This window comes from Cotesia typhae, unplaced genomic scaffold (assembly GCF_013202065.1).
Source record: "Cotesia typhae breed Kobodo isofemale line unplaced genomic scaffold, CoteBio_Ctyphae scaffold_13, whole genome shotgun sequence".
Classification (NCBI taxonomy): domain Eukaryota; kingdom Metazoa; phylum Arthropoda; class Insecta; order Hymenoptera; family Braconidae; genus Cotesia; species Cotesia typhae.
In genome coordinates, this window is record NW_027423774.1 from 2,363,500 (window position 1) to 2,386,172 (window position 22,673).

The window sequence follows — 22,673 nt, forward strand, 5'->3', positions numbered from 1 at the left end:
ATATTAAAAAAGCAAAAAAAAAAATCCTTGAATTTTTTTAAAAAATGCAACTCGACCTAACGGAATAGTTTCAATTTTTTTGCTCCCTGCTCCTCCTCCACCGCATTTTTTTCATCTACTTCTTCTCCATCTTCTATATTATTATTATTTTTTCCCTATTCATTCTATACTCTCTTTTTTTCATGATAATAATTTTCTTTTTTTTTTTTCATCTTCGTTTCCATCTCCATATCTTGTTCGTTTAGACAGAGAAAACTTCTTAAGACCATCTCTGGAGATTACGATGAACGGGATCTTTGTTTATGTACAGTCTTATACATATATTCTCGACTGGTCTCTCGTCTCAAGTCATTAAATGTCCGACAGCCATCAAGTCATTTGTGGTAAGCATGTCCATTCAAAGAATCCTCTTTACCTTATTTCATATATATTTACTCCTCTCTTTATTATGACACCTAATTTCAAAGTGCTTTTACAATAAACTAATATATAGTCAAAAATTTTTCTACTAGCAAATTATGTTTTTCTGACACAATTTATTAATTGTAAGATTTTTAAAAGCCAGCCCACTCATTTTTCTACATTAGTAACACTCTTCAACTTAATTTTAACATATGGTCTCGTCTTGTTTTGATAGATTGAAAAAATAATTTATTCGATCCACAGTTATTTTAAACCAAAAGATGATTATTATAACTATTTTTCATAATTTTTGCTTTTTTTTTTAGCATAAGTCTGAATGATTTAATTATCTACAAGCAGTAAAAAAAAAAAATATTTTTCAAAAGTATTTTATGTTGAATTGAGAATAATATTTACATTTTCTTCTTTTTTAATTTTTTTTTTATTAATTATTACTTTAGTTTTGATAATAATTAATTATTGTGCTAAACAAAAATTAAAAAATGTTGAATGTACTCTGGCGCAAAGTACTACCGGCTTCTAAATTTACAAGATTAAAATTCCAAAAGCCAACTTTATTTCTTCTTATCCAAAGTCGTAAACAATTTAATAGATGCACTAAAAATTCTGCAGGTCAACTTTTATTTATTTAAGTTATTTTGTTATTTTAACTATGCCTGTAGATAAAAATGTGTGACATATTACAATGATATCATACGTTATAAAAATGCGTGTTGCAGTAATAAATAATTAACATTATCGAAATTTTCTATCGAGTATAAAATAACACGACAATAAAAATATTACAAATAATATCCAAACATTAGGATTATTGACATATTGACATCATATCAAACTTGCAAACTTTTATTGATATTGATGCAATAAATTTAGTGATATTGCAAATAAATTCAATGAAATAAAACATGTAATAGACTAAACATGAAATATAATAAGTCTCAAGACTCAAGATCTATCTAATCATATGCGTGCGATCTTTAGTAATTCAATCAAGGCGTTGCAAACAGATTCCACTTGGCTTCCGGTTGTGTCCAACAGTATGGCGGCGTAATTATTGTGGTTCGCCCACACAATCGAACCGTTACCGTACAGGCATTTCATTGCTATGTGCACATTCAAATTTTTATCTTTTTTTTTTTTGTCATTTTATTATTATTCGCGTACTTTGTAGTCGGCAATATTAAGCTTTCATGTGTAATATGTATGAGTTTTCATACACGAGGAATTTATATTGAAGTTAATGTAATAAGACGTAGAATTATTAAATATTTCTGAGAAGAATAAGTTTCAGAAGACATTTTGTAAAATTAATAATGTAGCTCGTTCCTTATCGAGCGGTTGATAACTTATCGGAAGAGATGGGTTCGATTGCTCGATTGGATATGATTGAGAATTTGAATATTTAATTATTAAAATTATAATTTTAAAAACAAACTTGCGCTCCGCAAATATTAACTTTAATTGGGTTGATTAAGTGTAATTAAATAAGGATTCTGATTTAAATTAAAGTTTTCAGTAAGATGCTACTTTCATAGTTTCGGATAATACTACAGGGCAAAGTTAAGAGGTTTTATTTATTTTTCTAAAAAAAATTTTGTTTAAATTTTTATAGAGTAATTAAAAAATTCAGCAGCTTATTTTTGGAAAGTTCTTCCATTAAATACCAGAACGAATTTATTGATAAAGTGTGAATAATTCACATAACTCCGTACAAATATGTCAGCAATTTATAAACCGCAGCACTTTGCGTTGGAGGTGTGCAATTACTCAATATCGAATAAATAGAACAAGTACGACATTATATAAAATAATAAAGTATTCAAAATATTAAGTTAATTATTGAAAAAAGCAATTAAGAAATTTTCAGAAGTGCTTAGCTCATTTTATTTAAAACTACAACTTAGTAATAGCATAAATTATTTAACAATTAAAATAATGGCGTTGAGAGATTATGTTAAGAGTTTAAGTAACTAGTACCTACTAAGTTTTCATTAAAACGTTATTAAAATTATAACGAATAAGATTCGATAGTTTTTACTGCTTTGTATTAGTAAAGTTTAATATTTTACATAGCCTTATCATTAGTCTGACTATTGGTGAGTATTATAAGCGATATTCAAGCACTTAAAACATTACTGATGAGAGGTTATCTATAGCAATAATTATTACTGTAATTTAAGACAAAGCTCTTTTTAAAGCTCAACAAATTATCAAGTAGTATGACGAAATTTTCAACTAATCAACTGCTTTGCTGCTGTTTAAGATTTAATATACTTTCATTGTGTTTGTAATTAAAAAAAAATTGCTCTCAATCCACGGAAATTAAAACAGGAAATTACAAAAAGATAAATATGAGAAGATGCAAAATGCTGGGAAAAAAAAATTGTTTTTAGCATCAGTAACATCTTTGAAAAGAAAATACAAGTGTAAAAAAAATTTTGTCGCTCTAGGGAGATAGATGAAAAACTTTTTCCATTCCTTTTTGCAGCCCTTTTACTGTCTCTAAGGGGCATCCGTTGAAGAAAACTAGAAAACTACCAAAGTAAAAAGTAATAAAGACTGTTTTCTTCAACATGACAACTTGCGTACTACTATTTCATACTATTTATATTTCAATACACAAATACATAGATCATCGTCACGGAAAATTCCTCTTTAGGATGTAAAAAAATATGTCATATGTAACATTAATGATAAGTTAGTCCGTGTCTCTTTGATCATTTATACTATAATAATTAAGCAATTATTTATTTTCCGTCCTTATCTTTTTTTACGATTAGATTCATGGGAATTACAGTTGATAGCGTTTTATTTTATTGTATAATATTGATATTTATGTTTTAAAAAATGTGTGGTGATAAAAACTAAAAAGTACACGTACTACATTGTATTATAATATACATATATATGAGCTATGACGTCCGAAGATAGAAATAATAATAATAATAATAATTAAGTCATTTTAAATATATCTTGTACCTTGACCTTTCATTTTTATCAAAATGTTTATCGCTAATAAAGTAAGCCTTGTAATTTTTTTTATATACCGTTAATAAAATTATTTTTATAATAAATTAATAATCGATAGTTGATAACGGCTTTTAAGTAATAATTTTTATTAATTAAATTTTTTATGCAACGAGGAAAGTTTATTATTTAACGAAGTTTTAATCTTTTGATATTTGTTATTTATTTTTTCATTTGAAAATTACTGAATGGTAAAAAAATTTTACAAAATTTAGATTTTTAATTTTTTTAAAAAACTATCAAGTCAGTTAATTTAAATATCGTCTGTAATTTAACAATTTTTGTGCAATTTCAATGATTAATGTCTTCCAATAGTAACATAAAAAAATTTTCAGTAACAGTTGCATTGAATTGTAAAAGTAAGTAATAACTAAATATCAGATGTTAAGGGTGAGATAAAAAAGATTAAATGAAAATAATACGGATAGAACCTATGACGCAGATATAGAGACAGGAGATCGGGAGTGTAATAACTAAAATTGAATAACAACTTCAATAGAGGTATCTCTAATGTAAATAAAAGGGCTCTATCGAAAATTTGGTCCTGGTAATTTCGTAAGAGGATAAAAAGATCCTTTCGCATGGTACGATGCCGAACGAATAGGATAGACAGAAGGGTGAGTTCATGTCTGGCTTCTATTCTGCAATGTATACTTTACACTATACATACATATATACGTATATGATGGATCTACACACGTGTTTTGTATGTCTGTCTATATATAGGCGCATAGACGTAATATTAACCAGATTTTAACGCGTAAAAGGGCACTTGAAAGCTGAGTACTAATATATTATCAGCGAATACAAATTTATCTACAATATCATTACGTATATTACATTATCTAAAATAAAATAGATAGATGTAATATGAGCTTATTAACTATCATGATAATAAACACATGATAATAATTCTTCTCGGATCGCGAGCACTACCTGTACGTTAATTGCCTACTGTACGTATATATCTAAAAATATTTAATTACTTATTCAAATATGTTAGAGCTTGCTAGTTAATTTTTATTTTTATTATGAAACTAGTCTTCATTATTAGAGTGTTAACTTAGTTAAAAACCGGCGAATTGAATCTGAGGGCAGTGAATTAATGAGAAGAAATGAAAATTAAATTCATCGATGAATTATTTTATCAGGGAAAAAATTGAGTTGTTATTTTGAGATTCAATTGGCTGTAAATGTTGTTAATATAATTAATTAGTGGATAAAAACTGACAATTCGAGCTTTCAGAACAAAAATAAATTGTTATGTCGATTTATTGGTCTTTAATTAGTGTTGAAATGGATAACGTAATTGCTCACTACCTAGAATGTTTTTATTCCATTACTTGGTACTAAAACGCTTAACTTTATTTTTTATTTGGTTTTGTTTTAGCAAAGTTAATGTGAAGTATATCTTTTAAAAGAAATAATTAGTCATATTTTTATGGTTGTATTTACTTAGACGATACTGAATGATTTGGAGCAAACATCTATTAAACTACCAGATGTATACAGGGTACTAGTTTTGTAAAATTAAGCAAGGTAAAATGGAAGACTTGATAAATTTGCTTTAAGTAAAGAAGGACGCTGCAATCGTCACAAGGGGTGTATGTAATACTCAGTGAGAAATTACTTCAAAGGTGATGAAGAAATTTTTTAATGTTGTGATTTTTTGAGCTGACAAAAAATTTAGATTGTTTTTATTCATCAAATTTTAAATGACTGGTTGTTTATTGAAATAAACATTAAAAATTATTTTTTGTGTCTGTAATATTTTTAATAAATCTCAAACTTCTCTTAGACTCATTTCAGACCATAACTTTAGTGAAATCATACATGTATCAACTTTAATTATATACTATTACGTTTTTATAAAATAATTTTAAATTGGATGGTCTAAATTTATAAATAATTTTCGATAGTTCGAGTGTTTTTATCAATGACGATGTATTTATATTACATAAAAATGTCTAGAGGTTTTTATTTTAGACTTAAACGTTTAAATCCTGCGGTCTCTGTTTATTTGAACCATTTTATTGGATCAATTTCAGATTAAAAAAAAAATAAGTAAAATAAACTTTTGATTCATTCAAATGATTTATTGAAATGTAGACAGAATCATAGGCTTATAATACAGCCACAAATATTTTTTATGTAAAATTGTCAAAAAAAATAGAGGAATCTCTGTAGGTATACAAACGAATAGAGGCATGAATTAATTATTTAATTCATTATAGCAGAGATCAAATGGAAAATATAAAAGAGAAAAATTGGCTATTACATGAAATTTTATGAAATAAAAAGAAAATAAATAAATAAATTTATCTTGAATGTATATTTTTTTCTATGAATACAAATCGGGTATCAATATTTATGCGTTTTCAGCGGATCGGATTTTATTTCATTTATAGTAAAAATCAAATGATAAATAAATAATACGTTAAAACTTTTTCCAAGGATAAAAATTTCTATCGATTATTGTGCTCGGATAAACAAATAACAAAACTTGCAGATGAATATGAGATGACAATTGTTTAAAAAAAAAAAAAAATTTAACCAAATAATAAAAAATTAAAGTGATGTTAGTTCTCCGACAGCAGCAAAGTACATTTCACTTGATATATAAATGTGTTTTAATGAATAGAACATAATAGTAGAACTGATATTATATATCGAATTTTATGTTGCGAATACCAATCTCCAATAACTATTCTGTATTGTCTCGTCACAATGACACCCATGAGTATTATCTCCGTCTCACTCTCTCGTGTGCTTTCTCATTCATTGTACTAGTTAATCGTGAATCAGAAATGATTGAACGACATATGGACCGAACAGATCAAAATAATAATAATAATAATAATAATAATAATAATAAATCATTTTTAAATTAAAGTGCTCGGAGAAAAATTATTAATTTTTATTCAAAACCAAAACATCCGAAATCGAGAGTAAAATAAATAATTTTTATTAAGTCTCTAATATTGTTTTTTTAATACCGGAAATTTTAGATGACTCAGAAAAATATTTGATAAAAAAAAACTAAGCTAAATAGAGAATTACTCATATTAATTGATAAATTGCTTTTGAAAATTTTATTTAAATTTTCTGGCAAGAAAATAAAATTTCTGAGAATTCTTTTTAGAATTGTAATTATTCTATTGAGATAAAAAAAAGTATAAAAATATTTAAGATACTACTTAAGGCTTTTATGGACTCGGAATCTCTAAATTCAAAACATCATAAATTTAAACTTGAAATGTAAAAAATTCTGATGGTATGCTCCTATTATTTTTCTCAACCTTTTTAATGCCGGAAATTTTTTAGTAAAGCAATTATTTCAGCTTATTTATAGTTTTTATTTTTATAAAGAAAAATTTAATTGATAAAAATTTTTTACTTATTTAAATTTCACTCTACAAATAATAAATAAGACATGACTCATATTAGTAATTTTTTACTATCAGGTAATTTTTATAAAAGAGAGGAAAAGGACTCATTACATTTATGACCTTTCGCTCAGAGATTACTTTTTTTTTTCAGCAAATTTGTTCTGCAAATATTGCATAAGCAAAGGTTTCTTTATCATATCATTTAAGAATTTCTCCAGAAACTTCAAACTAAACAAGAAAGAATTTTTTAAAAAAATACACTTAATAATTATTTTAAATTCTCGGAATGCACTTCTCAAACTTTTACTCCAAATAACTAAAAAATTGACATTTATCCTTTTTAAAGTTAGAGCTTGTACATATTAAAAAAATGTGTTTTTAACTAATTAATAAATGTATGCCCTAAAAAAATTCTAGTGCTGCAGTTTACTAAAACTTAATCTTCTTAACGAATCAAATTAAATAAGTAGGTATTTTTTGTGCACAATTCATTTATTAAAATCTAACGCTGATTTAAAACATAAAAGGCTACTCTTTTTCACAAACACTTTTAGGGTAAAGAGCGACTTAATTATCCTTATTAATATAAGCAATCATTACTCTTGTTATTACTATGATTACTGTTAATATTAATTAAAATTTTCATTATTCAAATTATTTTTAATAAGCTCTGTTGTAATAAGCCTAACTAACGTTTGGAAAATAAAAAAAAAGGAATTATTTAAAATTTTGATTTTGAAATTGAATTTTTTTCAATATTAGAATTTTTTATCAACAAAAAATAGTCAGATATCCAATTAGTTATTTTTTAATTAAAAAGATATTATTTAACAAAAAAAAATCATACATAAAAATCTTATGAAAATTAAGTTAGCTGACATTTAAAAATTTGAATAATTTATTTTATTGAAAAATTATTTAAAAAAAAATTGAAAGAAAAAATTGCGTTGTAAAATCTTTACATACAATTTTATAAGTTTTTTTCAGAATTTCCATTAAAAATTTACCTATACCTGCGACTTTCACCTCAATCTAATTTTTCAACCTAAAATTTCGATAAATTTTTTCATTTTCATACCGTTAGCCCACGACTAAATCTCCATGAATCTTTCTCTAAAATTCTTTATATCAAATCAAAACGGACCCCAAAAATGAACCAAACAATTATTTTAAAAATTATAAATACAAAAATGAAAGAAGGAAACTTGTTGTCTCCACTCCCTTTTGAAGTACTCCCCATATCCACAAGACCTTCGACTATTTTTACGATTGACAAGCCGGCGACTTGCGTCGCATTCCATTGCTTTGTCGCGTACCTTTTTTATTCTTTTCTTTTCTCCATTTTTTCTCTCCGATACAAGTAGTGAAGAGATGGAGAGGATAAACGTATAATAACAATATACGGTACAGCACACGGTCCACTATTGGATAGATGAGTGTATCTAAATATACAGAGCAGAGTAAACACTGAAATAGTGGTTTTGTCATGTCACGAAACAAACAGAAGCTTCGGAAATCATTTGTCATATTTTAATAGTCTACCTAAACAATTTTAATTAATTATTCATACGGTCAGTCATAAATAAATAAATAAATAAAATAAAAATAATTTTAAATTTATGTTCAAAAAATTTTAACTCAAGAGTTATAATAAAAAAACTATAATTTTTTCCTTGGAGTTGGTGACGGGCAATAAATATAAACGCCAAGGAACTTTGGCATCTAAACGTCAAACATTTTATAATTTTACTTGAATTTTTTGTTTACAGTAAAATTGATCTGAAAGTGAATTAAATAACGCTTACCTCGTTAACGGCAGCATAAACCTCGCCGAAGACGAGAACGCACGCAACAATCCAGTATATCCTCGGACGCATTTTTTAAAACAAAAAACTATAACTGATAACTGATACTTGAACGTCCGTTCTCACGGGGCTCCACCAGAGCCCGGCTACTGAAATCACTGGATTTATTTTTACTATTGTAATTTTTTATAGCGACAATAATAATAATAAGAATATTATTATTGTTTACTGTTGTTACTAATAATTTATTTAATAATAATAACTAACGTGTAAACGTTGGATTATTGGACACCAAAAAAACTTCTAACAAGAGCAACAATCTAACGCACACCACACTGATCGATGAACCAAGAGACACTGAGGGCGCGACAATCGACGGCTTCTTTTCTCTTTTCACAAGATCATTCCACGAGCATTCACGAGTCCCAGCGCCTTTTTTTTAATTTTATTTTGAACGCATTCGGGCGGCCATTTTGAAAAATGCGCGCGCTCTAGTGGAATAATTTTAAAGCGGGAAATTTCAAACTTGTAGGATTTTTTTTTAAATACATTAAAAATAAAATAAATTTTTTTTTATTTTTATCAAAAATATGGAAATTATAAATGCAATTTTTTTTAAATAATTTTTTAGAACAAATTTTTTTGTTAAAGAAAATTAAAAAATTGTCAAGTGACAGCAAACTTTAATGTCATTGAAGTTAGCAGTCATTTGCTTATTTGAAAAATTTTTTATGTATTCATTCCTTAATACATATTTCTACTTTTATGGATAGGATTTATTTGATTATGATGTATGAGTTGTCATATATAAATAGTATTATTTTTATAAAGCTTGAATTCCAAATTAGTTTCTTATGAAAGCCAACATTCAAATTTTATAATATTTTCTATATTATCCATCATTTGAGTTGTAATAAAATTAAATGAACTTAGAATATGCCTGATAATACAATTTATCTTTCTGTTAATTTAAAAATAAAATGATTGCTCAATTTAAATAAATTAATCAATGAAATGAAAAAGTGTGTTGTATGTGAAACAATAATTATACAAAAGTAAAAATCTGATATCTTTTATGAATTTATAATTAAATTTGATTTTAAAAAGTGATTGCATACAAATGTTGAAAAAAAAAATTTACATAACTTTTTTTCGTTGTTTTGATACTTAATTTAGTCACTAAAATATATCCATCTGAGTGTAAGAATTTTATTACATAATTTATTTAATATTTGTCGAAAGAAATTAAAACCTTCAATATTCAGCTAAATAATCAGTTGAACCGATTTTATCATATGATTATCCTGGACACAAAATTTTTCTTATTCTCTTAATAATGTAGATAAGAGGTACAAAAGTAATGAAATACTTTATAACAATTAAACTGATAAAAAGAAAATTTATTTGAAAACTTTACACAAAGCATAAAAAAATGATCCACTAATCTAATTAGGTCACTAAATTACAAGCATTAGTATAACTTTCCGTCAAGTATAACAACATATTTCAATTGATGCATCGCGAATTAAGTGATTGTTAATCTTAAGTGTTTTTTTATTTATTTAATAAGTATTTTTGTTTGGTGAGTAAGACAACAACTCAGGTCTTTACTTTTTGTCTATGGTCTGGATTCGTGACTTATGACGAGTGATGGCTTCTTGATGACGTTTTATTTGTTCCTCATGGAAAGAAATTTCATCATGTAACTCGTCACGTAATTTAGCCAACTGATCTTTCGACTGAAAAGTTATAAATATTATTAGTATTTAATCAATTATTACTCAGAATACTAAATATAATGTAACATATTTTACTTTAAGTCATACGATCGTTCCTGTCAATTATACTTTATTTATTTTATTATCTTCAAACTATTCATATTTAAAAATTGTTGATAAAAACTATCAAAATTAATGAGACTAAAATAGAACCCTAAAATTAGAAAATTTATCAGAACAGTGTATAGATACAATAGCAATGAGTCAAGTGTCCTGACTATTTATTATTGTTTATACAAATGTCAATAACAAATAATGTCTCAGTTTGTTGTGCAATTACTCGGACCAGTCTTTTTATTTTTAAATTAAATCAATATTTAGAAACCCCTTGTAAAAATTACTAAAAATTTACCTGGTTATAAAAATATTGATCTTCATGAGCAGCTTCCATTTTACCAAAGGAACCACCAGCTTCACGAATGCTGCCGCCACCACCGCCTCCTTTTCCAGCACCAGAACCACGTTCTCCAATCATTCGTACTTGGCTGTAAATAATAAAAATAATTATAATAGTGAAGTTAGCAGTCAGCTGTTAATTTAAAAATTTTTTTTTAATCAATCAATTACGATAAAAAAATGCATCTAAAAATTTTAACTTCTAATTTTTACTAATTTTTACAAGTGAAACTTTATAATTAAATTTTTTTATATTAACTTACTTGCTATAAATATCTAAAAAAATTTCTATATCCGTCAACTTCGGTGTCGTAAATAATTAATAAAACACAAAAAAAAAAAAAAAAAAACTTTAATCTAAAAATAAGTACTGTAAACTGATTGTCAAATTAATGCGAATATTTGACACAAAAAACCAGACAATAAATCTATTTAAAACTCAATATTTATCTAGACTATACTCAAATATTACATAATTGTCTGATTTGTCACTCCGAAAATTTTACCTGATTTACTGCCTACGCCCAATCAATTGAAAGTACTTTAATCAACTGACAATCAAAATAGTCTTTATATGAAAACTCTTTGTCAATCTTAAGAATAAATAAAATCAATTTGATTGGAAATAGAAATAAAGAATTGGTTGCCGGTAGATTGACTTTATACAAAAAAAGATAATGATCGCTTGCAATATTTTCATCTTGTAAAAGTGTTATTAATAAATTTATTTATGTAGTTTTTCATACCTTAATGAAGCCATTGTACGTGAGCTAATCAGTAGGGCACGCTGCATTTTTTATTTCAATTGATTTCGAAAGATGTTGATCTGGATCTGTAAATTAGCAATATTATAATTTTCAAGAGAATATTATGAATAAATCACGCGATTCCCCTTCCGGCGTCGCAATACGCAATAACCTGTGACATATTATTTTTATGAGAACGTCGACATAATTAATTAAACAGTTTACTAGTATGTCGACGGCGGAAAAATTTCAAATTTTTCGCGCTAGATGTCAGGTAGTTCTGGTCAAAATAATTTTATTTTTATTTAAGTTTTAAAAAAATAAAGAAAAACATTTAATCATTTAATTGTTTATTAATAGTCTTAAAAATTTTCTAAGTTGATTTTTAATTTTAGTTCTTATAATTTAAAGCGTGTAAATACTCAATCCGTGTTTGAAAAAAAAAACTGCCGGGAAAATGACGGGTGCCATCTTGTGGACACAGAAACCTCATAACCAGTACAGCAGAGCACAAGATACGACGTACTATCGTTCGCGACAGGGTAATCTAATTCCTCATTACATTTTACTTCGTTTTGAAAAAATTTTAGGATATTTAAAATACTAAGGCAGTTTATTAATTAGTAAATAAATAATTTGAAGAAAAATATTGAAATTAAAAATGAAAAACTTTAGAGAAGTCTGGTGACAATTGATACAAGATGAACAATTGTCGCCATTGTTATTGTATAGTTATTATTGTTATAGTTGATCATTTTACGAATTTTTGTAACAAACAAATTATGGCAAAAAATTATGAGCAAATTTATTTGTTCAAAAAAAATTTTTAAATTGTCAAATGACAGCTAACTTTAATTTCATGTATAAAAATTAAATTAACCAAAATCTGAAATTTTTTAAAATCTTTTTTTTTGTAAAAAAAAAATTTAATTTTTAGTTCACTTTTTACAAATTTCTTATTTTTATTGATTCAAAAAATCGAAAATTGTTAAATGCCTGCAATTTTAGTATCGTGATAATTTTTTTAATGAAAATTAAGTTAGCCGACATCTAAAAATTTTTAGAATTTTTTTTTATTGACTAACTTTTTTTTTCGATAAAAAAAAAATTATAAAAATTTTCAAATGTTGGCTGATTTAATTTTCATATGAATGGGAATTGACAAACAATTGATGTGTTGAAAGTGATTTTAGTTTTTAAGTGACTAAATAGAATACAATGTGCGTTTTTTTTTTTTTTTTTATTATAATTGAAGTGGTAAATAAAAAAAACATTATAAGATTTTTAGATGTCTGCTGGTTCAAAAATTTTGGTATGTATTTATTTTTTTTTTTATTAAAATTCACAAAATACTTAAACTAGAAATTTTATTATTTTTCAGGTGTGATTACAAGTGAATAATAATTTTTTTGTGGTGATAACTATGAAGTATGATCCTGTTTCTGGTGCCTTCATGATCCGGTAGCAGTCCATCATCTGGTAGCAGTCCCTCATCTGGCATCGTCCGGTAGAGAAATAGCAGTTAAGTGATCTTGGTTGGCAGTCAAAAAAAATGACACTGAAATAAACAAACATCTAACATGTTCTTGAATTTTTTTTGTCGAGATAAACTAGCAAAAATAACATTATTTTGAAAACGAATAAGTTATCAGTTCGAAACACTATCAGTTTTTAATTAATATTGTACCAATAGTAAGTCAGTAGCTTAAAGGAAAAATTAATATTGTCAAGTGTATGTTGATATCAGTGTCATTTAAAAAATGGAAACCCTTCTGCGTATTATTTCTCTGCCGAGGTTTGTTGATACTTTATTTATATTACAGATTTCCAATTGGGCACTAAATTTATTTTTTCCCAAGATATTTTTTTTTTTGAATGAAAATTAAGATTTATTTATCATGATCTTTGTCATTTAGACCATTTCTGATATTGTTTATTCAACAGCATTTACAACTACAGATTAGCCAATCTTTTAAATAAGCACCCGATTTTTCTATCATACATGTCATTACTCTTCATTCTTACATAATATATAATATATAATATATCATCTCACAAAATGAACTAATGTAATATGAGTACGTGGATTTGAAAAATAAAAAAATTCAGTGGCCAGCTCGGGTAACCAGATTGAATAACTCGTTCTCAGTCACCCTATCGTAACTGAGTCGGGCGTTTGTTGTCTTCTCGGCGATACATTTTTATGTCATTCGGTCTTTTTTTAAAATTGTAAAATAATTTTTACAAATATTTTCTAAAAAAAACTTCAATTGAATTGTTTTTTAAAATAATTATTCGCGCAGTTTGGGAATTTTTATCACTCTGAATCTTCGTCAGAATAAATTGATAACATGGGTCGTGATCCAGAAAACATAATCTCACTTACTAATTATCCATATATTACATGAATTTCTATTTAATCAATTACTTTCAGTGAAATTGTTTAAAATAATTTGTGAAAGTTTTAAGAAGTGTTTTATTTTTCAACATTTTCAAGGTAATTATTAATGAATAATTAATTATCAAATTTTCTGCTGTATAATAAGAAAAGTCCAAGTTATTAATAAATAGTTTATTGAGTAATGTGTTACCTATATTGTTATCTTAATGAGAAATAATAATAATGATTATGTTAATCCTAATGACAGATACAGAAGATTCTTTATATACAGAATCAACAGATTGCAGTATAAATTTACGATTATGTGCACTTTTCAATAAGTGAACTCATTATTCTTCTAACTAATATGAGTGCACATATCTTACATACCTATTAACTAGTTCATTAGATAAACATTTCATCCAGACGTCTTTGGTCATTTCAAGCTGAGAGTTTGATATTTTCGCATTTGCATTATTAAATAAATTACACTTAATGAAATTTTTTGTAAAACATTTGTAACTAATTTATTGTATTTTCTTTGAAGATGCAACCACGGTGTAGACAAAGTGTAAATGAAACTGTGCTGTGTTCGCCAACTAATTTAACTTTGTCATGGAGGAATATTTGTTACAAAGTTAAGGTAAAAAAAAATGACAGTTACGTGACGGATTTTTTCAAAGGTCGGCGAATGAAGTACATCAGTATATTGAATGGAGTCAGTGGTGTTGTCAAATCTGGCACTCTGATGGCAATTCTAGGATCCAGGTATCAGTTAATTGACTTGGTTCTTGGTAATCCATTTCTAATTCTTTTGATGTTTTTTATTTTTAGTGGAGCGGGTAAAACTTCTTTGTTAGCAACGATAAGCAAGAGAATAAAAAAAAGAACGACAGGGGACATTTTATTGAATGGAAAATTGTTTACTCGTGAATTAATGGCAAAAATTAGCGGTTTTGTACCTCAGGAAGATCTGGCTGTTAAATCACTTACTGTACAAGAACATATGGAATTTATGGTAAATTACACTGATGATATGAGAGAAAAAATTTTGAACTACACAGTAGAAAAAAAATTTATTTATCAATAGAATTAAATTTTGTTAAAAAGCATTTACAAAGTATAGAAAATTAAACTTTGCTGTAACTTAAAATGTAAATTTTCTAAGATTTAATAGTTTTGAAATTTAATTAAATAATTTTAATCCAATCAAAAAACAGGCTAAAATGAAAATAGACAGACGTTACCGTCGAGTAGCTCGGAGTCAAAAAATCGATGTGCTGCTTCTAGATCTAGGATTAATCGAACTCAAAAATTCAAAATTGTCAACTCTGTCAAACGGTGAGTGGAAAAGAGTATCTCTAGCTGTTGAACTCTTGACAGAACCAAAAATTTTATTTTGCGACGAACCAACCACTGGATTAGACAGTTATTCAGCCACAGTGGTCATAGATGCGCTAAAAAAGATTGCAGTTAAAGGCAAAATTGTTATTTGTTCCCTCCATCAGCCTGCTTCTGGCTTACTGGATCATTTTCACAAAATTTACCTCCTTGCTGCGGGTAATTTAGCGTTTCAAGGAAGTCTTTCTGAAGCTACTGCATTTTTCTCAAGGTATTTTCCAGAAAACTTCGATTGTAATTTCCAATTGTTGAATTTTTTATTTAATACTACCTACAGTTTAGGTTACAATTGTCCATCAATCTATAGTCACGCTGAGTTTTTTGTATCACTATTATCTATTATTAGAGGAAATGAAGATGAATGTTTTAAGAAAATAAGTATAATTTGCGAAGAGTTCAAAAAATCTGCATACGGAAAAAAAATGACCATTTCTATTGAAGAATCTTATGCCGGAACTTCAGTAGATATTGATGATGGGGACAGTAAAGACATTCCGCATCCGATATTTGCTGCTAATTACTTACCACTGAATGACTTTAAAAAGATTCCTAGTTTCCAACAATTGAGATGGTTAATATGGCGCAATTACATTGACTATAAAAGAAATTCATCGTCAATTTTTCTAAAATTTTTGATCTACATAATTGGGGGATTGATTCTTGCGACTCCTTATATACATGTTACGAGGAATATCGACCAGCGCAGTATACAAAACGTTCAAGGTTTGATGTATTATATTGTGACTGAGACAATATTTACTTTTCATTACGCTGTGTTCTACACATTTCCTAAAGAAATGCCACTTTTGTTACGCGATATGGCTAATGGACTCTATTATCCTCTGCCTTATTATGTCAGCAAAGTTGCCGTAATGGTGAGATAATTTTTTTACGAAAAAGAGATTTTATTGTAAATCTAACAAAGATGATTTTAGAATTTTTGTATAAAAATAATTTTATGGTAGCATTAACGATTTTTGCATTGTAGTTTTTTATTACTATACGATAGTAATCCTCAAAATGAAGTAATCGTTAAATTAAACTTTACTATTTACACTGAGGAAAAAATTAATTTGATTCAAGAGAAATGTCCTTGTGTCATTATTTGAATTTTTCCAGATACCAGGATCAATTATCCAACCATTTATTTATTCAGCGTTGATTTATTGTATCACTGGATTAAGAGGTGGATTAATAAGTTTTTTATATTTTGTTTTACCAGTTGTACTTGGAGCCATATCTGCTGGAGCTCTTGGTATTAACCAACTATTTCTCTATTGTAATTATATTATGACTATAAATAATTATTCGCCACTCAACCATTAATTTATGAACAGGATGCTTGATGTCTGCATTGTTCAACTCCTTTGAAACTGCATCACTGTTATCAGTTTCTCTCGACTTTCTGACACTCATTTTCAGCGGAGTTTATCTTAATCTCGGGTAAACGCGTTCTTTATAATGATAATAATAATAATTTTTATCAATAACTACAAACTACAATTAAAAAATTGATTTTTTTCGATGTTAAAGAAATCTACCAGCGCGTATATCATGGTTAAAATATATTTCACAATTCTACTACAGTACAGAAGCTGTTTCAGTGACTCAATGGCGTGAATATAATTATATAAGTAAGTAAATATTCAAAGTATACTTAACTTATCAATTTTATAAAGTTGCTGCTAAATTTATCATTCTTGATTAAAAATAAATTATTTACTCAAGATTGTTCCACAAACATTGACACGCCGTGTATAGCTACTGGTGAACAAGTTATGGAAAATTTTGGATTTGCACCGGACAATTATTACATCGATTTGATGGGTCTACTCGCTATTTTTACTTTCAGCCATTTCGCAGGTTTTATGGCTATTTTCTACAGAAGTTTCAACGAGCCCGTTTATTGAATCATGTTTTTATTTTTTAAGAAAAATTAAATCGGTAAACATTAATAAATTTTGTCTTTTATTATTATTATCAGTGTTAATAATTTTTTTAGTTAAAGTTAAGATACATTTTTGCATAAAAAACTTTTGGTAATGACAGCCGTAAGTTTTTTCATCAATAAAAAAACTTTTAAAAATAAAATACCATTGTTATTGAGTTTTATGAGATTTATTAGTCATTAGTGTTAATCGTATTAGTGTCATTAGTATTAGTGATAAACAAGTTTAATAGACGTTAATTAACAAGACTCGGGATTTCCATCGATTTTTTTATTTTTTCTAGATAACGAAATATTTTATTAGTTAAAAAATATTTCAAACTAGACACGAGTTGCCACGTAAATTTTAGAATTCTGAACACATATCTACGATCTTAACTACAAATAAAAGAAGGCAATTATAACTTCTATGTATTAGATAAAGATATTTTTTGCTGAGGTATAAATATAAAAGAATCAGATTCTAACCACTCAGTATTGTCAATTTTTCGACATTGCTATTTAAAGAAATAATAAAACTTCAAAAAAATTTTTTACGATGGTGAGCTATCAATTAACAGCGTTTATTTCACTAGTAGTGGTCTGTGCTTGTACCAATCCTCTTCAATTTGAAGCCGTAAGTATTAACTGATGATTTCAATAACTTAAAATTTTTTTTCCAATTAAAAAATGGTGGATCAGATAAAAACTGCATTCAATATTTTCAAAATTACATAAAATGATTTGAACCACTCTGTTATACAATGAACTACATATTATTTCACACTTGTCTTAAATACATTCCCCGCTCAACACATTTGGCTGTCATATTATCATAATAACTTTACGTAAACAAAATTCGTCTTGTAAAAATAAAATTAATGGAGTGTTGTATCAAGAAGACCTTGATATTGGCCTTCAGCCATTGGAAGTCTTGTCAGAATGAAAACAGATCAATAAATTCAATAAAATAAATGTTTCATCGATTATTCGGAAAAATAATGTCATCAATATTTTATTATTAATTTCTTTCAATACTTTTTTTTATTTTCAGCCAAAATGCGCTATTAAGAGTTTTTGTAGTAGAGATAATGCGATAGTGAAGATTGTTCCACAGAAACCCTTCAACGGATTAATTAGAACGGACGTCCAGAGCCCAGAATGTAAACGTGGATTCACAGCTAAGGAGGAATCAATTTTATTCCATGTAAACTTCAAAAATTGTACATTAGGATCAGATACATTTGCGTTACATGTTTACAACCCTATAATGTTAACAAAAGATTTTGGATTCCGTGGACCAGCTTTGATCTCTCATCAAGTCATTTGTAAGGAGATGGACTACAATTTATAATGATTTTTGCAAAATCTCAAAATCGATTCCATGAGTAAAAAAATAAAAAAAAAATATGAATAGATCATTTACACAAATTTTTTATTATGTACCTCAACAACACCCAAAAACGACAAATTGATGTTTTTTTTAATAATTCCAATTGATTTCAATTTCTCTCTTACTGATTTTAATTTTATTTTTATTTAATTCAACAGAATGTGTCCTTGTTAAAAACGTTATTTATCAACTGAAGATTATATATTTTTTTCGAGCTCAAACAATTTTTAATTGAATGTAAAAGAACAATTAAAAGCTAAAAATAATTTTTACACAAAAACTTTTTTGATTTGAACATTTTATTAATTACTTATTGACTTTATAAATGTATATTTTATTTATTACGAAATAGTTTGACGTTAAATTTATATCGAATAAATTATTACCGGCTGATAAATCTAATAATTCATCGATAATTTTTAGCAGTAATGAATTTTATGTTCAATTGATTAGCCACCGTACGTCTAATATAAAATGCGTTTCATTAAATTAAAGAGATATTGAACTGCAATCAGAGAATCGAATTCATTTAGCAAAAAATTTTCTGCCTACTCATTCTTAATAATTAGTCAATTAAATATTTTTAAAATAAATTCAATTATTTGTTTTGAAAATTACGATCTGAGTATGAATTACTCATAAATTCATCATGTTAGATCAATATCAATAATGATTAATCGACTGTAAATTTCATAAATTTATTATACTATATCTGGAATACTCTTTTGAAGCGTGATTAACATTGTATAAAAATGCTCATTTATTACCTTTTTACAACAAAAATATTTATTTTCAATTGAATTTTTTTTTTGTTATGGTAATGCATCATAATCGCATTTGTTTAATCATTATAGTCACCCAAACAGCTGTACTGCAGATTAAATGAAAATAAATGAACCAAGATAACAAAAGAGTTTTGTGTAAAAAGAGTGGGGTTTTTAATTTTATGCATATATATGCGAAGAGATCGAAAGAAATTTATTCAGTTCACTTTGAAACAATTCAATCGAAACTAACTTGTTAAATACAAAATATAAAATCAAAATGGTTAAGTTATACTTTCTTGCATTCGCTGCGGTAGTTTTAGTTCTTGTTTCGTCAGACGTCTCTGCTATTGTAAGTAATTGAAACAATCCATATATTTTATTTTTTGTGTAATTTATATCAATATTCAAATCTACACTGAGAGAAAAATTTTTTTGAAAAAAATTGGAATTGTTGAGATAAGAAATTAATTTGTTGAAAATATTTAATAATTTTATTTCTTAGCTGAGGAAATCAAAATTTTTTTCACAGTATATTTTTTATGTTCAATAAATAAAAAAATTGATAATCAATAATCATTTACAGAGCAATTTCCACTACAAATGTTATGGAGGAAATGTTCAAGTAAGTTTTACACCTTCGAACGACCACTCTGGAACAGTGACCGTCGGGGGCTCTCGTAATCCAGCTTGTTCAGTATCGTACGCAGTGAATGAAGCTTTTAAACATACCTTTGACTTGAAAAAATGTGGAGGTTCAAATATGAAGGTAAAAATTATGGAAACCAAGACAGTAGTTAACGGTGGATCAAGTTCTTCATCATCTTCATCTGTATCCCAAACTATTAACTGCTAATTTTTTCTAACTAATACTCTTTGTAATTATTTTATCAAACTAAATTCATTTATCTGTTAATTTGTTCCAGAAGTTTTATTGTAAAATAGTTATTTAATAATCGATGGTTAAATATTAATGTATACTTATTAATTTTCTTTTGAAATATATGATTATTTAATATTGCATGCAATTGAATGTTTTTTGAATTCTCCTGAAAGAGCGTCAGTGAAGAAAACATTTTTTTTAACCTCAAAACCAATTTCAACTTGCATTTTTCTGCAAATATTTTTTTTTTTTACCAAAATTAATTAAAAAAAAATTTTTTTCAAATTGATCTTTTGATAAAAATTCAAAATTAGTGGAAATGATATTTTTCTTTAACGGTAAAAAAAAAATTTTTATTATTTTGAAATCAAAGTTTAAAAAACTTGTTCGACAGCTGTGTACATCGAAATTTTTTCGTCATCTTCCGTGTTATCAATCATCACTTAAATTTATCGAATTTTAATAATTTTTGTAATCAATCGTTTTACCACACATTATTCATACCAACAATTTTTTCTGAGTGAACATATTTTTTAACCAAGGGAACTATGCTTCATGATTTACAATGAGTTTATCTCTACAAAATTTGTCAAATCATCAATTTTGATTGCTCTTTTTTTAATTATAAATTACAGGTTTTTCGTAAATTTATATGTTTCATAAATTGTTGGCGTTCAGCCTGAATAATTAAAAAAATAATATTTGTTTTTAGAGATTGTGTTCACATTATAGCAAGAACATAAATAAAAATTCAGTATTTTTAATTGTTAATAATTTTAAATTTTAAATAAACTAACATATTATATTTTTATTTAATTAATCCCGTGCTCTATTGGTATTTATAACACAGAAATAAAAATGCCCAAGAATTTCGATAAAATTTGAATTTTAAAACAAAAACAAATTAAGAACTCGAAAGAAATATTTATTTTCCAAATAGTAAATTAAAATAATTGAATTTAATACTATTGGTTGATAAAATAATTTTCCGGATAAATATTGTGGTCTATTGTTCACTCCCCTGTCTTTTTCTAGTTTGGGAGTGGGATGGACACACTTCAGCCTATAAATATAAAACTAAATTCATAATAAATTTAGTTTTGAGTTAATTCTATGTGAAGAAATATCTTTACTTATCAAAATGTTGTACATAATATTAAAATATGCAATATAATGTAATTGAAAAAATGAATACCTTGTTAGTTTTACTTGCTGCAACTATTGCTATTTTGACTGACAAATCTACAGTAACACCGCCTTCAGTAAGTAAATAATAAATAAGGATGAAATTTTTACATTTCTTAATTCAAAATTTCGATTATGAAATGATAAATTCTTTATATGATATTTTTTTTAGTCAGACGAACGTGTGACAGTCGAATGTATGGCCAGAAATGTGAAGATGAAATTTACACCATCGAAACACTTCCAAGCAAAACTAGGCGTTGAGATGAATTTCAACAAGATAGGTTGTTTCGAATATGGTGTTCCTGGCAAAGAAGTTGCGCTTGTTGCTAACTTCAAGCATTGCACCAACAAAAATCATACATTCGAACTGCGTATCGTCGAGAAGTACAAGGATTTGAAACATAATCCTCATTCCAAGAAAAATAGGACTACTCGCGTCTCGTATGCTACAATTATATGTCCTCCATTTCCAAAAATAGAAGTAGATACGCGTTTCCGTAAATGTCCCGGGTATGTCGCCAGAGTTAATGGCTGGGCAAAGTGTTTCGAATCCGAATAAGTATTAAATAATTAACAATTGTATTAATTGACTAATTAGTTAACTTTTGGTTAGTATCAAAAATTTCGATATCAAACAACTTCATTTTAGTCATTAATTTTATATTATATATAGAATTTTAACGATATCCAGATGTACAGAACAAATCAAATAAATAAATAAATTTTATTAAGCAGAAAATTTAAAGCTGTTTTTTATTAATTATTACTTTATGAAGGTTTTATAATAACCAAACTATCGCTGAAAAACATAAAATTTTGAAAAGACACAAATTCAGGTAAAAACTTCTCCTACGGTACTAAATTTAAACTTAAAAACCCATTTCATTATTTGAATACACCGGAGAAAGAATTGTCCTCACTCTCTTAATTTATAGTTTAAATTTGAGCGAATCATATACTTTGCAAGTTTGATGATAATTGCTTGTTCTATTTTATCATTCGAATGCTGATAAGACAGAATTTCATACTCCGATGTTAACATGCGTTGTGTGTTGATATCGAAATGTCTTCTAAATGGATGTCAATGGGATGGCAGAGTTATTAAAACTAAATTTAATTAATCTCGTATTACTTACATTTTGCAAATTAGTAGTTACGGTTAACTTGACATCA

General features: G+C 26.7%; 6 protein-coding genes across 10 annotated transcripts in view; 4 read left to right on the forward strand and 2 right to left on the reverse strand.

The window, feature by feature from the left end:
* The window catches only part of Sdc (Syndecan), a 53,919-nt gene extending 44,926 nt beyond the window's left edge, over positions 1 to 8,993 (reverse strand). The window contains exon 1 of the mRNA XM_074253304.1: positions 8,645 to 8,993. Within this exon, the coding sequence (XP_074109405.1) occupies positions 8,645 to 8,716 (72 nt within the window). The 5' untranslated portion in view covers positions 8,717 to 8,993. The remainder of the gene's footprint in view (positions 1 to 8,644) is intronic.
* Positions 8,994 to 10,023: 1,030 nt separating this feature from the next.
* Positions 10,024 to 11,726, reverse strand: LOC141534393 (ATPase inhibitor mai-2, mitochondrial). Of its 2 annotated transcripts, none has more exons than XM_074253726.1 (3): positions 11,565 to 11,726; positions 10,775 to 10,907; positions 10,024 to 10,383 (listed from the first exon to the last, which is right to left on the reverse strand). In XM_074253726.1, the coding sequence occupies exons 1-3, from the start codon at positions 11,609 to 11,611 to the stop codon at positions 10,252 to 10,254; spliced, it is 312 nt and encodes a 103-aa protein (XP_074109827.1). In that variant the 5' UTR covers positions 11,612 to 11,726; the 3' UTR covers positions 10,024 to 10,251. The 2 variants fall into 2 exon arrangements, with proteins under 2 accessions (XP_074109827.1, XP_074109828.1); XM_074253727.1 differs by lacking the exon at positions 11,565 to 11,726 and adding an exon at positions 11,082 to 11,194.
* Positions 11,727 to 13,741: 2,015 nt separating this feature from the next.
* Bw (brown) lies at positions 13,742 to 17,376 on the forward strand. Of its 4 annotated transcripts, XM_074253541.1 has the most exons (8): positions 14,242 to 14,712; positions 14,779 to 14,962; positions 15,165 to 15,556; positions 15,623 to 16,220; positions 16,465 to 16,600; positions 16,683 to 16,788; positions 16,879 to 16,979; positions 17,074 to 17,376. In XM_074253541.1, the coding sequence occupies exons 1-8, from the start codon at positions 14,492 to 14,494 to the stop codon at positions 17,253 to 17,255; spliced, it is 1,920 nt and encodes a 639-aa protein (XP_074109642.1). In that variant the 5' UTR covers positions 14,242 to 14,491; the 3' UTR covers positions 17,256 to 17,376. The 4 variants fall into 4 exon arrangements, with proteins under 4 accessions (XP_074109638.1, XP_074109640.1, XP_074109639.1 ...); XM_074253537.1 differs by adding an exon at positions 13,742 to 14,061 and having other exon boundaries at positions 14,492 to 14,962; positions 15,165 to 16,220; XM_074253539.1 differs by having other exon boundaries at positions 14,239 to 14,962.
* A 316-nt stretch (positions 17,377 to 17,692) lies between these two features.
* Positions 17,693 to 18,854, forward strand: LOC141534278 (uncharacterized). The gene is made up of 2 exons (XM_074253542.1): positions 17,693 to 17,909; positions 18,327 to 18,854. Exons 1-2 carry the CDS (start codon positions 17,832 to 17,834, stop codon positions 18,624 to 18,626), a joined length of 378 nt encoding a protein of 125 aa, XP_074109643.1. The 5' UTR covers positions 17,693 to 17,831; the 3' UTR covers positions 18,627 to 18,854.
* Positions 18,855 to 19,676: 822 nt separating this feature from the next.
* LOC141534279 (uncharacterized) lies at positions 19,677 to 20,392 on the forward strand. The gene is made up of 2 exons (XM_074253543.1): positions 19,677 to 19,781; positions 20,016 to 20,392. The coding sequence occupies exons 1-2, from the start codon at positions 19,710 to 19,712 to the stop codon at positions 20,283 to 20,285; spliced, it is 342 nt and encodes a 113-aa protein (XP_074109644.1). The 5' UTR covers positions 19,677 to 19,709; the 3' UTR covers positions 20,286 to 20,392.
* A 1,058-nt stretch (positions 20,393 to 21,450) lies between these two features.
* Positions 21,451 to 22,198, forward strand: LOC141535314 (uncharacterized). The gene is made up of 2 exons (XM_074255182.1): positions 21,451 to 21,574; positions 21,670 to 22,198. Exons 1-2 carry the CDS (start codon positions 21,476 to 21,478, stop codon positions 22,057 to 22,059), a joined length of 489 nt encoding a protein of 162 aa, XP_074111283.1. The 5' UTR covers positions 21,451 to 21,475; the 3' UTR covers positions 22,060 to 22,198.
* The last annotated feature ends 475 nt before the right edge of the window (positions 22,199 to 22,673 follow it).